This window comes from Danio rerio, chromosome 18 (assembly GCF_052040795.2).
Source record: "Danio rerio strain M-AB ecotype USA chromosome 18, GRCz13ab, whole genome shotgun sequence".
In the NCBI taxonomy this organism is placed as follows: Eukaryota; Metazoa; Chordata; class Actinopteri; order Cypriniformes; family Danionidae; genus Danio; species Danio rerio.
Window position 1 is genome coordinate 44,064,955 of NC_141038.1, and position 18,067 is coordinate 44,083,021.

Here is an 18,067-nt window from a genome sequence, read left to right on the forward strand (position 1 = left end):
TGATTGAGCTGTTTACATGAGTTGCATTTTGAATGTTCCTTTCATGATCCCATTATACATTTTATAGTCATTGCGTCACTGCGCTGTCCACATTTCCTGTAGTTTCATGTTATTTTGGGTGTTTCATTTTTAATTTGTCGACTTTAACGACAGTTTGGGACTTTCATTTTCATTCAGAAGCATTTCATGCATGCCCCCGTGACAAACGAGATGTAGGATGAACTGCTGAAGCTGTATGGGAAAAATCCTCCGCGTTTTGCGATGCGGGTGTCTGTGGTCCTTCACTGACTCAATAGGTACAGAGAATAGTGTTCAACAGCTGTGTGTGTATAGACTATCCTGTCACAAAATGCGGCGAAAAATCCTACACGACGATAATAGATGATTGCGGTTTTTACATGTCTGTACTGAACTCCCATAATGTGACTAAAATCGGCACACTCCACTTGAGTAAAAACAATTTGATTTCTGTTTAGTTAGATTATTACCCTAATCTGTTTAAGTTAATTAAAAATAGCTGTTTACATGGTAGACTCTTAATCGGAGTATTGTCTTAATCATATTAAAATCCGGATTATTAGTGGTTATGTAAACATACAGTACAAAAAAGGTCAAAAAATCAGTTCAAATAGATCCATTTCTGGTTCCCTTATAATGTGATCCAATGTGTTTGTGCCAAAAGCAGTCATATTTGGTTGTTCATAAAGTCTGTTTACCTGATGGTTATATTTGCAACACATGCGGTCAGCTCATTCATGACCAAGTCAAATTCAAATGGATGGAGGAAATGTGGGATCTCAAAATCAGCTGATTTTACAATTAAAATACAATTACTGGCCACTTTATTAGGTACACCTTACTAGTTCCAGGTTGGAACCCCCTTTTGTTTTCTTAATCCTTTGTGGCATAGATTCAACAAGGTACTGGACACATTCCTCAGAGATTTTTGGTCCATATTGACATCATAGCATCATGCAGTTGCTTCAGATTTGTCGGCTGCACATCCATGATGCAAATGTCCTGTTCCACCTCATCCCAAAGGTGCTCTGTTGGACTGAGCTCTTCTGACTATGGAGGCCATTTGAGTACAGTGAACCTGTTGTCATGTTCAAGAAACCAGTCGACTGAATATTTGAGTTACTACAGTCTTTCTATTAGGAACCAGTCTGACCATTCTCCTTTGACTTCAGGCATTAACAATGCATTTGCGCCCACAGAACTGACGCTCACTGGATATTTTTTCTTTTTTAGATCATTGTCAAACCCTAGAGATGGTTGTGCGTGAAAATGCCAGTAGATCTGCAGTTTCTGAAATGCTCAGATTAGCCCGTCTGGCACCAACAACCATCCCATGATCAAAGTCCCTTAAATCACCTTTCTTCCCCATTCTGATGCTCGCTTTGAACTGCAGCAGATCGTCTTGACCATGTCTAAATGCCTAAATGCATCGAGTTGCTGCCATGTGATTGGCTAATTAGAAATTTGCATTAACGAGCAGTTGGACAGGTGTACCTAATAAAGCAGCAGGTAAGTATGCATACTTCAAATCTGCAACAAAATCTGAAGTGATCTGTGCCGTTAATTTGCTCATTTTTAGCTCTAATTACATTTGAAATATGTTATTCCCAGCTTCTGCGAATGCTTGAAGATTAGCAAGTATTTCATGACATCAATGATAACCATAGGACACAGTTACAAACAAAAAAAAAGACAGAACAGAAGCAAAACCTGAGGACAACATGAGGGAGCAATTAAACAATCTAAGTGCCTGATCTAAAGCACACAGTGCAGGTGCATTTAGAGCATCTGAATCCACTTTTGCTAAAAAGCTGTCTGCATGGCCATTGCTAAAAAGGTTGTCTTTATTTTCTTAAAGAGTTATGGGTGTGTTTTTGGACATTAAACCAATCAAAGTCTCATCTCCCATTCACTTCAGGAGTCATGTTTTGGACCTGCATATCATCAATGCGCTCTTTACATAAGAAAAAAATCAATAAAAAACCTCCACCACTGACTTTAGACAAGGTTATAATTGGTCAATGGTGCGTTCTAATTCAGTTGTGCTATAACAAACAACGCGTTTGCTATTTAAACAGCGAGGCGCAGATGTGAGAATTATGCTTGCGCTGAGCTGAAACAAGCAAAAAACATACACTGCACCCGATGCTTGACAGGGCTCTGCGTGTGATGGGATTTTAAAAAGAAGGGGTCTAATTGCCATGGAAAAGGAAACCATATTTACATCCAAATGGTAATTACTCGGGACCAAAGTGTAGCTATAAATGACTTCAATGGTCTGGATTCAGTCAGATTTAATGAACAGAAAATGTTGTTTGTGTGCCTGTCACAACATCTGGAGCATGTATCAAGAGGCGCATTAAAAAAGAAACAGGTGAGTTTGCTAAATTATTCCTCGTTACTCCATCAAAGTTTGCAATTTACAGTACTAAATATCTCAATGTGTATTTATACGTTTTTGACAAGTGATGTGCAAAACTTTACATGCAGTTCTGGTTCTGCTAAGCAGCTTTGAATGCTATACTCCGTTCATATGGACGCTGAAATAAATAAATGCTACATATGTGTTGCAGATGCTGGTGTAAAACAGGAATGAGATGTTATGCTGAACAGATGGCATCGCCAAGAGTCTGTTCACTGACCTTACGATATAAAAACTCCCTAATATCCCTAATGATTTGCTCCATTTAGGACTATTGTGAAAATGTTTAATATCATATTCTTATAGGGCTTGCAAAGAGAAATAAGGCAAATGCCTTTCAGTGCCTACTGTGATGATACGGATCATTAATCATGTTACACATCTGTCTCCTATATGTAGATTTAGAAAGTGTAATCTGACAGATATTCATATGTGGGCAAAAAAAAAGCAGCCTGAGAAACTGAAATCAGATGTTAAATGTGAAGTGAAATGTCTTGTCATGCAGACAATACGTTAACTTTAACCGAATCTGACCTCTGTGTATTAAAGCCAGGTATGTAGGCTAAAGAAAATGACAGGTATATCTGAACACGCACTAATTCAGAGCTAAATCTTATAGGATTTGCTAGGAAAAAAATGAAATACACTTAATTGTATGACGTGTATACATTAAATTTAAAACATATATCATAATGAAGATAAAACTGCAAGCTACTTAAAGTGAACATAAAGACAGTAGTATGTTTCTCAACACTTCAGTACACTCAATTAACCTTTTTAACTGCTTCCTTACAGGTTTCTGAAGTGCAGTTGGATGATAGAGAGTTGGAACAGATGTTTTAAACCCATTTTCTTTGCAAATCCTGTCTTGTGGATATGATAATAAGTGCCTGTCATGATAATGACATGATAATACGGTTGCTGGTTTGAATCCCAGCTAGACCAGTTGGCATTTCTGTGTGGAGTTTGCATGTTCTCCTTGTGTACGCATGGGTTTCCTCAGGGTGCTTCGCTTTCCCCCCACATTCAAAAGACATGTGCTATAAGTGAATTGGACAAGCTAAATTGGCCGTAGTGTGTGTGTGTGTGTAAATGCAAGAGTGTATATCTTTCTCAGTACTGGGATGCGGCTGGAAGGGCATCCGCTGCATAAAACATATGCTGGAACAGTTGGCGGTTCATTCTGCTGGGGCAACCTCTGAAATAGAGACTAAGCCAAAGGAAAATGAATGAATGAATGAACAAATAATTAACACAGCGGGTGGTTTTGTCCATATTTTAACCAAAAGCTAATGAAATAACCCAGCATTTTTTAAAGTGTGTGTTGAGGTTCATGTGTTTTTAGCTACTAAGCAGCAGACCTCAATTAATTCCTTATCAAATATATATGAGATGGTTTTAGTCAAATCATGGTCAGATTGAGAATAAGTAAATTTTACAAGACCGATAAAATCGGATTAGGACAATCTGTTGTCAAGCAGACTGAAATGACTTTGGAGATTTAGTTTGACCTCCTTTTTGTCCTCAGCTGTGCGTTTGTAGTGAATTAAGCCTCATACATGACCTGCTGAATAATTAGATGAAACAAAAATTTTAATTCTGTTATTAATTACTCACCCTCACAACGCAAGAAATGGTTGTTTTACTTTGATTTTTTTGTCCTATTTCTAGTGCAAATATAAAAAAATTCTTAAATCAAGAAGCATTTTCTAGACCAGGGGTCACCAATCTCGGTCCTGGAGGGCCAGTGTCCCTGCAGCGTTTAGCTCCAACTTGCTTTAACACACCTGCCAGGATGTTTCAAGTATACCTAGTATGACCTTGATTAGCTTTTTCAGGTGTTTTTGATTAGGGTTGGAGCTAAAATCTGAATGACACCGGCCCTCCAGGAACAAGTTTGGTGATCCCTGTTCTAGACAATCAAATCAAAGTCTCTTTTTAAGAAATTACATGTCAAAATTAAGTGAGTTTATCCTTAAAACAAGCTCAATAATCTGCCAATGGGATAAGCAAAATAATCTTATTTTTTCCTTCTAACATAAGATTATTTTGCTTACCCCATTGGCAGATTTGTTTGGAGAGTTGTTTGGAGAAAATTGTGAACCTAGGAGGAAAAATAACAGGGAGAAAACAGAAGACCATGGCTCAGTTATACCATAGACAAGTTTTGAGTAAAGCTCAGAGTATTCTGTCAGATGAGTCCCATCCTATGCACCACGAGTTTTATCTTCTCCCTTCTGGTATTCGATACAGAACTTCTATTAGTAAAACAAATAGTTTTAAACTTTCATTCATCCCCTCAGCTGTAAAGTTTTTAAATTTAGGGTAGAATTTGTATTGTATGATGTACTTTGTGTATTATGTGTGACATGCTTGTATGCTGCAACCAAATTGCCTTCGGGAAATGAATAAAGACTGACTGACAGATTATTTTGCTTGATTTAAGAAAAAACTCCCTTCATTTTGGCATATTATTTCTTAAAATAATATGATATAATGTATTTCTTAATAATAATCCAGTTACTATGACTTTTTATGTGAAGCTGCTTTGACACGATCTACATTGTAAAAGCGCTATACAAATAAAGCTGAATTGAATTGAATTGAATTAATATCGCTTGTCTAGAAAATGCTTCTTGATTTAAGAATTTTTAGATATTTGGACTAGAAACAGGACAAAAAAATCTAAGTAAGAAACACATTTTTTTGCAGTGCATGTTGTTCCAATCCCCTGAGACTTTCATTCATCTTCAGAACACAAATTAAGCTGCGGTCAAACTGCGCTTTTCTCCCCATCAACTTCTAGTCATACGCATGCAAATGCATCAGACCGGAAACGCAATCTCATGCGGCAAGTTTCACAGTTTGCTATGTTGGAAAGTTCCCGCTTGGTGAACTCTAACCTGTGAAATCGCATCATATGATTGCGTGAGACCAAATGAGGATTAAAACATGACCTCTCTTGACAGAAATTTAAAACATGGACCAATCTTGCTTTTTTAATGTCTAATCATCTTGTTTAATCCCACCACTTTTCGCAGCGCCGTACGACAGAATTTCGCATGCACAAACTCTAGTGTGACTGCGGCATTAATATGTTTAAGATGAAATCCAAAAGTGGCTGAAAAGAGTACATAGACGAACAAAGTAATTTCTACAGTCTTTTTGGTGCCCAAAATTGTTTTGGAGCATAAGAATGCAGTTGAACCACTGAAGTCACACGAAATGTTTTGACAATGTTTTTGGTTTCCTCTCTGGACTTTGAACCTCTCACAAACTTGCTGTCCGTAGAGGGTTAGAGAGCTCTCAGATTACATCTAAAATATCTTCGCTTTTGTTTCCGAAGATAAAAGAAGGTCTCAGGAAGTTGGAAGGATATATGAGGGATGAGTAATTAACAACAGAATTTTCCTTTTTTGGGTGAACTAATCCTTTAATTGTTTAAAGGAGTGGTGAATTGAGAAATCATATTTGCCTTGATCTTTTGAAATATGACACGTCCTTGTAGTGCCAGAAAATCGTCCTGCATGATTCCTCAATTTATTGGTAGCGTCACTTTAAAAATGACAGTATTTTATTATGAGCAGTGTTTGCTGAGTTGTGCTGACACTTGACAGCATGTGAGCGCATACACTCCTCGGCCACTTTATTAGGTACAACTGTTCTTTCACGCAGATATCTAATCAGCTAAACGCACGGCAGCAACTCAATGCATTTAGGCATGGTCAAGACGATCTGCTGCAGTATAAACTGAGCATCAGGATGAGGAAGAAAGGGGGTTGCTAGTGTCAGACTTTTAGGATTTAGGAAAATACACCCTTATCTTTAGTCAAAAACGATGAGTTCCCTCTGATTAAACACTGATGAATGATGAGGGAAATCCTATAGTTTGTGATGAAGATGAGGTTGTTTCTTCTTGGAAAATATATTTGAGGACTGTAATTAAATTTAGCTGCATTTTTTAGAGGTTTAGTGAAGGTGAGTCATTTTTGACCTGAAGGGCGAATGGTGTATTTAACAGGAGGGTTAAAGTGGCTGAGGTTTTTTTAGCTAATCTCTGTTTACCATACAATGTTTATTAAACAAGAGAATGTCAAAAACAAAATAGACAATAGTTTATTACTTCTACATTATTATGGACTTCTGAAGACAAGATGAGGAGGATTTTATTCACGCTCTCACCATCTTTTATTTTATTAGCACCAAATGGGGTATTTGCACACGGACTTTTAATTTCATTCAGCCCCATGGCTTCTGGTTAATTGTCATCCCATACACAATTGACACATTTACATTTACATTTAGTAATTTAGCAGACGCTTTTATTTAAAGCGACTTACAAATGAGGACAAGGAAGCAATTTACACAACTATAAGAGCAACAATGAATAAGTGCTGTAGGCAAGTTTCAGGTGTGTAAAGTCTAAGAAGGAAAGCATTAGTAATGTGAGAATTAATTTTTTTTTTAGTACAGTTAGTGGTATAGCTAGAGAGTCAATTGCAGATTAGGAAGTGAAGTGGAGACTAAATAGTTGAATTTTTAGTTGTTTTAAGTTCTGATTTCTTAAAAAAAAATCAGCAATTTTCACAGCCTGGCTGAGATACGATATAAAGTGGGTATCAGACCAAACAAGAAGCACTGCACTGAATTATATATTTCCACGCCATGTCTTTAAAATATGGAAGTTAATTTTACCCCAGAAATTTCCTCTAATGACGGCGCATGCGTTAAGCGGTCTTTCGTCTCTTTTCACACTTTCACAACCAAATGGATGCTTAAGTCTATTTACCTGATTATATTTGAATTACATTACAACATCAATGATGTAAAAGGAACCTAATGAAATTAATTAATTGTCACATAAACCTTTCACCAGAATTCAGCATTGCTGAACAGCACTAGCTGTACACATAGCAATTTGAATATACTTTGAAAAGAGATAACTTTCTCTCCACTAAAATCCTACATCTACGATTAACTGATTTGTATAAATATGGCAAGCAAAAGTATGAAAAAATCAACGTCAAGACAGACGCAGCTTAATAGTGCCGACCTAAAGCAAGGTTGGCACAGAGGCCTCTACTACAAGTAACAGTTGAGCTGAACAATCTTTGCTAGAAGACAATACACTTCTTTAGCTGGTTAAGACAGAACAGATATACATGCGATCAGATGGTAGAGACTATTACAGCGGAGATGTCGAGCTTTCAGTCTGAGATTGGATTGATTGTCGAAACATTCTGTTTGGAGGTCAAAACCAAAATGGATGCTCTACTTCTCCATTAGTATATGGCAATCAAAAGTCTTTCTATAAAGAGCCAAATAGTTGCCTACTGTTGTTTAGGGACAAAGAGTTTACTTAAAAAGTTATATTATGCCATCATTTACTCACCCTTATTCATAACCTATTTGAGTTTCTTCAGTTGAACACAAAAGAAGATATGTAGAAAGAAAGTATGTTGGAAATCTGTAACCGTTGACTTTCATAATATTAGTTTTTCCTATGGTTACAGGGATTCAGCTTTCTGTTAAACTTGTGTTTAACAGAAGAATGAAACTTGGAACTACTGGAGGGTGAGTATAGAATAAGTCAATTTGAATTTTTAGGTAAACTCTCCCTTTAACTGCAACTATTTATATGCAAGTGATTGACAAAAGAAACTGTAGACCAAAATATGGCCAAATGCAAGTACTTATCCAAGCACGCGATTACTTACTGAGCAATTGCCATTGAGATGAATGGGAATGCTAATTAAAAGTGCAAGCTTTTAGAGGATGTGTGATAGAAATGAAGAAGAGAAGCTCTTTCAGTCGCTTTGTCTGGTGCAAATTAACATTACTCAGTGCACAGCAGCATCAAGGCGTTTAAAAGTCTGCAAATTCGTATGGTCAGAGGAATTACACACTGCAAGTTAAGAAAACAGATGCGAATAGAAAAACACTAATTGAGAAAACATCTTTTTTGACAACACACATATCTCACAACACATAAAAATACAAAAATAACAGAATTTTGTCGGGGGACACTAAAAATTGCTTCCTGTTTTGAGTTGAGTGTTGTCAGAGATCTTTAAGATGAGTTTATATTGCCCTGGTTGTTTGTGTTCTTGTTGTTTGTATTTTTTAGCCCTACTAATCTGAAAAATCAGCCCGATCTCACAAGGAAACATATCTATTTTGAATATTGTCAGAAAAGTGCCGAATTCCAGCCGATTCGAATGTTATCACTCGATTGAATGGGCATTTTCAGTGGTTATCAACTGATATGTGGCCAGTAGGGTCTTCTTCACCCACTAGTAGGCTCAGAAGGCCATTATCATCCATCCATTCATTTTCTTTTCGGCTTAATCCCTTTATTAATCCGGGGTCGCCACAGCAGAATGAACCGCCGACTTATCCAGCACATGTTTTACGCCGCGGATGCCCTTCCAGCGGTAACCCATCTCTGGAAACATCCATACACACTCATTCACACTCAGACACTACGGACAATTTAGCTTACCCAATTCACCTGTACTGCATGTCTTTGGACAGTTGGGGAAACCGGAAACCCGGAGGAAACCCACGTGAACGCAGGGAGAACATGCAAACTCCACATAGAAATGCCAATTGACCCAGCCGAGGCTCAAAACATTGACCTTCTTGCTGTGAGGCGACAGCACTACCTACTGCGCCACTGCGTCACACTGTTATCATCCATTTTTAATCAGCTGTGGATCACATACAGCTGTGGCCGGAAGTTAGCTAAAATTATTTGTATTATTTATTAAATTTCTCATTAATTGTGTGAGTTCACAGCCCTTTTTTTAAAATGAGGCAAAGCCACAGGACTAAAGTGAACTGAAAAACTGAAAATGTTTGAAGAAGTGGCTCAGAAGAGGGTCTATGGAGAATACGGTGTTTATTTGTGCGTACTAAAATAGTCAAATAAAATAATAATTACTAAAATAATTTTTTTGTCCTCACATCAACCCCACCCCCACAAACGTCCCACAAACGTAGGTTTGTCACTTTTTGGGGTCCCCTATTTCTACTGTATTGTCTGCACTATTTGCTGTGCTTTCCTGTATTTTCATGTGTTGTGAGAATTTGCATCCCTGTGTGTTGTCAAATCGCTGAAGATCTTTTCTCAGCATCTTTCTTCTTTGTATATTTGCATGTGTTTTATTAACTTTGAGCTCTCTTGGCCACGATTCCAGCTGTCAATAAACAAAGCATTTTTTTTACAATATACAACAGTATGTTCAGGCGACGCAGTGGCGCAGTAGGTAGTGCTGTCGCCTCACAGCAAGAAGGTCGCTGGTTCTAGCCTCTGTGGGCCAGTTGACGTTTCTGTGTGGAGTTTGCATGTTCTCCCCGCGTTTGCGTGGGTTTCTTCCGGGTGCTCCGGTGGAATATGTTAATTCTCATGGTTTAATAAAAAATAAATAGAATCTTGGAAATCAACAGGCGACCCTCCTTCATTGTCCCGCGACCCCTCTTTGAGAACCACTGGGCTAAATTGTTCACAGTGTATGAGTGTGAATGTGTGTGTATGGATGTTTTCCAGAGATGGGTTGCAGCTGGAAGGGCATCCGTTGCGTAAAACATGTGCTGAATAAGTTAGAGGTTCATTCCGCTGTGACGACCCCGGATTAGTAAAGGGACTAAGCCGAAAAGAAAATGAATGAATGAATGAACAGTATGTTCATAGTTATGGGCACTCACATGCAAAGGAGCTCTAGGAACTGGGCTAGCTGACTTGGTCCTTCTGTTCCTGAGTTGTCAATGGAGTTATCAAACATGTGCAGCTTCTCTAGCCGTGGGCCGCCCGAGCTATCAGGTCCGCTTTTTGATTTTTCACTTTTCTTCTTTGTCTTCTTACCTAGCACAACAACATAACATTTACAGCTGAGGCTTATCTCAGAGGATTCTATGCCTCCTCTTATTCAACAAGAACATAGTGGATGGACAGTAACTATAGTATTTCAATTTTACTACAGTACCTAATGAAATAGCTCACCCAAAAATTAAAATAGTTGATGTTCTTAGTTCAAGACCTCTATGACTGATGGAGTGAAATATAAACAATATAGGCTCATTCTGAAAACGTAGCCCTATATACATTTCTGGAGATGGGGAATTATGTAGCCAGAGCTACGTATGGCTGCATTTTACCTGTAAAACGAACACTACAGGTTGGTGTTACACCTTTCCTTTTGTTGTTTAGTTGAGCGATGACCTCTGTATTGACGGCTTTCCTGATGTTACCAGTTTGTCCAGTAGCTCGACGTGTACGTTGTGGACTTGAGACGCAGAGTAAAGTTGACCGAGATGATGGGGATCGATCAGTTGGTCAGTCAGTAAGTCAGTCAGCCGAAAGCAGCCTCTGGTGGATTTACGTGAGAACAACAATCATGAATGGCAGTTGCGAGAGAAATTTGAGATCTGAAAAAGCGTACACATCAGCCGCTGGTGGACTTGTGAAAACAAAAACTGCAAAAATACAAACGTAGCTCCTGAGATGTATTTTGCTCTCTCCAGAAATGTATATAGGGGTACATAATCAGAATGACCCTGGGTTAAATGTAAATTACTAATGCAGAATTTAAAGAATTATTACTTGAAATATTTTTTTTTAGGTTACAATCAGGCGTTTGTGAATTACATCTGCTGTATAAGGTAGAAAACAACTCTCTGCTATTCCTAAAAATGCAGCACAACTAACTAAAAATGTTGCTTTTGATTTAATAATTGTGATTTTATAAGCGATACCGATATTATTTTTAATATCATAATATAGATTAATTTAATAATTATTAACAATAGCAACCCGTGGATTTGTTTATTTTCATGTTACATCTAGTTTAGGCAACTAATCAACTAATTTGTATAAAATCTGTATTGCATCAAAGGGGTGTGGCCAGAGGCGCTGTAATGTTATAGCAGAGAAAGCTAAAATGCCATTCAAACGCTGCTATTTTCACAGAGCTTCTTCTGTTTCTGTATGTCAGCTTCCAAAGGACACAACACAAAGAGAGAAGTGCTTACAGTTAAATTTTAATTAAGTTCCAGAGAATTATATAAAAGATATAGCTCTAGCATTTGACAAAGGACAGCTTCTAGAATCTCTCCCAGTTCAGTGCTGGATTCGGCTAATAACTCCTCAAAGAAGGAGCAGCTCCAACCATATTAGACGAAGCGTGGACTGTGAGCCACAGCCTGAGAGTGTTTTTATTTATTAATATTGATCTATCACATGCACAGTTTCTAGCATTAATGATATGTTGTAGTGAGGACATAAACAAGGATGTAAACAACAGGAAATGCTGTTTGGCACCGCTAACAATAAAGCTAAAATTTAGCTAATGGAATACACATTTATTCGTCACACCCCTGTAAATACCCACAATCTTCAGTGTCTCTCTATGTGTCTGCTTTCCGTGTGTTCTTTATCTCAAAAAACAATCTCGCAAAAGATATGTGAACATTTTATTTTGCTTACCCATGCTTATAACCCGACTATATGAAAGACACTTGTCAGATGTTATTTTAAACAGCAGGAATGAGGTTTAGTTGTGTTCTCTTCAGCTTGTGTCTGATTCAGGCTCAAACTAATACGGCTAACAGCTACACTGATTGACAGCATTCACACAGCAGAGCTACAGTGAGGCTTCTTGGTGACGTGGAGCTGATCCGCGAATCACAGCACATGTTAGCTGACCAATCAGAGCCTGTTGAGGTTGCGCTTTTGGAGAAACTAGGAAATATGACATCCGTTTTCATGTTAGCTGAGTAGCTATATAATCAAAAGAAAGATATATGAAACAACAAAGGAATTTCTTTTTTTACAAGTGAAGCATGAGCATACATTGCTTTGCATTTTATAAACACAACCAAGCCTTAAAAATACACTCTGGACCAACCCTTTTAATATAATAGGTTTCGCATCATCTCACAAACCTCTTCAGTTGCCACATTGTTTGAGAAAGACTGAATTAAATCAAAAGTAAGACATAAATAAGAAATGGCACCACTTCATTGCTGTTACTAATACTCTGTTCCTTTTTACATGCCAAAAGCCACAAAAATAAGTTCCTGTGATTAAAGAAATGTATTATATACATGTGCATATCTGCCTATATGTAACTATGTTTTAGTATGTGTCCTATACATTAATTTCCTCTACATTTTCCCTGTGGATGTGCTGTGTTATCAAGTTTCTGTAACAAGAGTGCTAAGTTGCACTAATGCTCTTGAGAAGGATTTGCCTTAGCAAAACCAACAGCCCATAGGAGCTCTTATGCTTATAACATGTGAAAACTGTGTGACACATCTATTTTATTACTGTTATTCTTTTTTTAAGGCGGTATGAAGTGGTCACCAGAGGAAAAAATAAACTATTTGGCAGTACAGCACATTAGAAGTACCTTTTTTCTTTGCTTTCTTTCGCCTGGAGGATGTAATATTGTTCCTTTGGGAAATCGCCTCTGTCTCGTCTGAATGGAGGAAATATGTGAGTGACATCACTTCGCACAAACATAAGGCTACATCACAACCTTCAACGAAACCTCGTAGGTGTTGGGAAAAGAATGATGGAGTGATTATTTTAGTAATTTAGTCTTGACACATTCCACTGCATAACAATAAACACTGCGTGCACTGTGAAGTATGATGCATCCCACCCAAACAGGACTTTATACCATACAGAACTCTGAGGTTGTACTGGGTTTAGAAAAACAGAAAATCTTTAAGGGTTTATCTTAAGTCTTATCTTGACTTTTTATTGTAAAGCAAGTCCTCATCCCTTGTGGAATTATGCAGCTTTGTAAGAATGAATTAAATGTAAGTAGACAAACTCACACACGTACCTTTGATGGATGTGGTGCTATTTTGGATCTCTGCCAGTTTTTGGCTGTTTTCAGCCACTGGTCTTAGCAGCTCAATGGCACCCTCACACTGCAGATCATTTCCATTGATGTAAAGCTCCCTAAAGGTAAAGATTGTGTAGTGAGTGCATGAATAACAAGGAAAATAACTGATTTATTAAACACACACACACACAGTCAATGCATTCAGTTAGTGAGTTTGACGTTTAAATAATTTCCATAGACCTTTTTCTTCGCTGCGCCATTGCGAGCGGAGTCTTCCAGTATGATGCTGAGAACATCCGTTTACAGCATTGACAGCTGCTTAATCTTGATCAGAAAATGGTTGTCAATATTGTTTTGAGTGGCTTAGGGAGTGTTTTTGTGATCCACAACTTTGATTTTAAAGGTGTGTGTTAAAGCCAGATGCGGTTCAAGTGCGAGAAAAAACATTCTCCTAATTTCGTGTCTTCAGTCAGATTAGATGGTGAAATACAGCATCAGTGTTCCAGACCTGTCAGCTGTTATACTGCACCCAGCAGCTCTTCAATGCACACACAAACACATGCAATAGATCACTGCATTATAAAGCAAACCAGATTACTGCCATGAAACTTAAGAGGTATGTAATGGAGTCATGCGGTGGGCGGTGGGCGGAAGAATGGTAATCAGCCATATTCATTACATTATTAATATTATTATTATTATTATTATTATTCATTTTCTATTTGGCTTTATTAATCAGGGGTCGCCACTGCGGAATGAACCTCCAACTTATCCAGCATATGCAGCGAATGCCCTTCCAGCTGCAACCCATGACTGGGAAACATCCATTCACACTTATTAACAAACATATACTATGGACAGTTTAGTTTACCAATTCGCCTGTGGCGCATGTTTTTGGAAACCGGAGCACCCGGAGGAAACCCACGTTAACATAGGAAGAACATGCAAACTCCACACAGAAATGCAAACTGACCCAGTCGGGGCTCGAACCAGCAATCTTCTTGCTGTAAGGCGATTGTGCAACCCACAGTCGCCCCTTTATTATTATTATTTTTAGTAGTATTATTATTATTAATGCTAATAGTATAATTTTATTAGAAACTACATACTGTAAGAAAGCAGTTATTTAAAATTGTAATAAATATTTAACAATTTTATTTTTTTTACATTCAATAAAGGACGCCTTGATGAACAGAATAATTTTCTTAAAAAAAAAAGCATGAAAAAAAAAAAAAAACCTGACCCCAAACTTTTGACCGGTCGAGTATGTTTAAGTATGTTTTACAAATTCTCAAAATTGTAGGCAGAATCACATATTTCCAATGAGCCATAGTTGCATTCAGTGCACATAGACAACAAGCCAATCTTCTGTTCATTAGTATAGATGACAAAAGTCTAGATTGTGATGATTTGCAGTTATGACTGTATTAAGATGCTTTAATAGTGTCTCGTTATGAATACCGTTTCCTTCAACTGAAGATAGTCCAAGTCAGTATTAAAGGCCTAGCAAAAATCCCTGCGTCCATTTTTAAAGAGGCATTAATAAAAACGTTAAAGCTTTATATTGTGATAAAAAGAGTTTCTTGAGCTATAAAAGCCTCAAAAATGCTTGATCTTGTTTTCATTCTCGATTTATAAAATCCAAATTTGTTGATATTCCATGCAGTTTTCATGATGAAAGAGTGAAAAAAATCTTGTGCAGTGCATTTTATTCTCTGGAACCTGTGGTTTTTATAGGTATTTCCCTTGAAAAGATCTGATTTATTATTGTTACTTCTTTGGAACATGCTGATTTATGAGTGGTTTGTTCTCAGAAAGGTGCACCTCATGGTGCTACAGTACAGTGTAATCATAGAATGGATGGATATAATAAGTGACCCTCCTGCCTTGGTATTGTTATGAACTCGTTACTATTGCTTCAGTCACGAAGTCTGACGATGAGTCTAACAAGAAGTCTAGGGAAAGTCTAGGGAAAGAGAAGTCTTGAGCGAAGTCCTAGAGAGAAGTCTAACTAGTGCAGTCCCAGCAGACACACAATGTCATAAGATGTTAATATTATGTTAGATTTAGGTCATCAGTGTCTAAAGACAATGTTATTTTGACGTCCAATAACAACGTTAAATTACGTTGATATTTTGTTGATATAAGGTTGTGTTGGAAAGTCGAGCCAACATCATAAACCAAAGTCATATTGACATCAAATATTGACGCTTATTTGTCAGGTATGGCAACCAAAATGTTGAAATGTCTGACATACGTCATAGTCTTAACATTCACACAACATCAAGCCGTAACATCATTTGACTTTGATATTTTGTTGTTTTTAGGTTGGGTTGGAAAGTCTGCAATGTCTGAAATAAAACACAACGTCCCATGACGTTAAGGCACAACATCAGTCTGACGGCATGTTGACGTCCTGTGCCTGCTGGGGTGTTGCTGTTTATTTGTGATACATAAAGTTGGAAACAAATCTAAACAAAGCATGCTAATGAAATACAGGAATCAGCATGCTAATGAAGTACACCTAATAGAGCCAAGAAGCACCAAGCTGACGCCATACAACTAGCACCAAAGAAACCCAACTGTGTTGTCCACTCATATTAGATTGTGTCTGGACCAAAAGCTACACATGAACACAAATGGATGAAAGGAGACTTAAACAAGAGCCGTGCAAAAAAATATCTGTTAATTAACTGGTTCCACCCCGTGCACTTCTCGTAAAGAGTAGGAGTGTAACCCTAATGTCCTGGCCTAATTCCCTCCATTGGCGCTTATTAATCATGGCCTCCCAATCATCCCCATCTGAATTGGCTCTGTCACGGTGTCTCCACTCCTCCAATAGCTGGTGTGTGGTGAGCGCACTGGCGCGGTTGTCCTGTGGCTGCCGTCGCATCATCCAAGTGGATGCTGCACATTGGTGGTGGTGTGAAGAGACTTCCCCTCATGATTGTAGCGCTGTGGGGGTATGGCCATACACGATAAATGGGCTACATAAATACATTACATTACATATTTTGTGATTCTCAAGTGTTTTTTTTTCTATTTATTGAGATTTATCTTTGCTCTGGGCAGCATGGTGGCGCAGTGGGTAGCACAATCGCCTCACAGCAAGAAGGTCGCTGGTTCGAGCCCTGGCTAGACCAGTTGGCATTTCTGTGTGGAGTTTGAATGGTGTCCCTGTGTTTGCATAGGTTTCCTCTGGGCTCCGGAATCCCCCACAAGTCCAAAAAAGACATGTGATATGGGTGAATTGGATAGGTTCAATCTCGGTTCTGGAGGGCCAGTGTCCCTGCAGGGTTTAGCTCCAACTTGCCTCAACACACCTGCCTGGATGTTTCAATTATACCTCATAGGACCTTGATTAGCTTGTTCAGGTGTGTTTGATTAGGGTTGGAGCTAAAATCTGCAGGACACCGTACCTCCAGGAATAGGTTTGGTTATCCCTTGGCTAAATTGTCCGTATTGTACGGTATGTGTGTGAATGAGTGAGTATGGATTTCCCAGTGATGGGTTGCAGCTGGAAGGGCATCTGCTGTGTAAAACATTTGCTGGATAAGTTGGTGGTTCATTCCGCTGTGGCGAATCCAGATTAATAAAGGGACTAAGCTGAAAAGAAAATGAATGAATGATGGAATGAATGAATATTTCTGCTCTGTTCACTTTTCATGTTGAAAATTCAACTCCACAGTTTAACAGAATAACTTTTATTGACATTTAAAAGAGATTTTTTTTTAATTAACATTTCATATAATATATAGACAATTAAGTCTGTAAAATAACAGAGAATGTACTGGCAGCTTATTACCAGGTTTTTGTACTGTAATTTACCCTAACCCAGACACTATATCCCTTTAAACTATTAAATGTTTTAGGAAGTTTTTGGAGGATAGATCAAGATCCCATAATGCAATTCAAAAGCATAAATAAGGTAAGAAAAAAAAAACATCACAAAATATGGAAAACAGTGTGCATCTGCACAGGAGGACATGTCTTTCCACTCAAAATGCAGTTCCCCCTAAAGGATTGCTTTGGTGAGCGGTTTCAAACTGCTGAAACTAATTCAAAAAGGACTTTCTTTTGGCTGGATTTTGTTCAAAATTACATTATTTTAGTTCTTTTTAGATTTCGTTTGAAGTTTACCGGGGCCTTTAGCCATGTCTTGATGTCACTTTTTGTGAGACTGGAACCCTGATAACTTTCATGTCCTGACATTCCGAATATTTCAGAAGATAAAAGCTGTCCTGGCCGATGTCCAGTAGACATATGTCAATATAGTGTAATGAGCAGCACAATATTGATATTGTGGGCACTTCAAAATACAGTGAATAATAATGTCTTATTTTCCTTACTTTTAAAGTACTCTTTAACAATATTCACATTGTATTTACAGTAGATGTGGTAGCACCGTGGCTCATTTGTTAGAACTGTCGCCTCACAGCAAGAAGGTCGCTGGTTTGAGTCCCAGCTTTGCACTGTCTGTATTTTGTACTGTCTGGAGCCAGCACCTAAACTTTTCACTCATCATGGCACACGTGCTGCTGAATGATGTGACAATAAAAGTGATTTGATTTGATTTTGTGTGTGTGAATGAGAGTGTATGGGTGTTTCCCAGTACTGGGTTGCGGCTGAAAGGGCATCCACTGTGTAAAACATATGCCAGAATTTATTTTGCTGTGGCGACCTCTGAAATAGAAATGAAGTGGAAGATAAATGAATGAATAAATGACTGAATGTGATCTGTGCTGAAATAATGCTGAGTAAAAATACTGTAATT

The 18,067-nt window shown here is 38.0% G+C and overlaps 2 protein-coding genes across 5 annotated transcripts in view; both read right to left on the minus strand.

Annotated features, from left to right (window-relative positions):
* grk7b (G protein-coupled receptor kinase 7b) overlaps positions 1-18,067 on the minus strand; it is an 845,646-nt gene that overhangs the window by 7,874 nt on the left and 819,705 nt on the right. The window lies entirely within an intron of this gene.
* The window catches only part of LOC101886500 (uncharacterized), a 52,451-nt gene that overhangs the window by 5,038 nt on the left and 29,346 nt on the right, over positions 1-18,067 (minus strand). For 2 of the 4 annotated variants that reach the window (XR_015515225.1, XM_087293388.1), the window contains exons 5-7: positions 13,291-13,409; positions 12,850-12,918; positions 10,148-10,304 (exon numbers count right to left, since the gene is read on the minus strand). Coding sequence is in view for 3 of the 4 variants with exons in the window: in XM_087293388.1 (XP_087149514.1) it covers positions 10,148-10,304; positions 12,850-12,918; positions 13,291-13,409 (345 nt within the window). In the remaining variant the exon portion in view is untranslated. Of the gene's footprint in view, positions 1-10,147; positions 10,305-11,899; positions 12,219-12,849; positions 12,919-13,290; positions 13,410-18,067 lie in introns of those variants that run through there. The other 2 variants (XM_087293391.1, XM_087293390.1) reach the window with 2 other exon arrangements.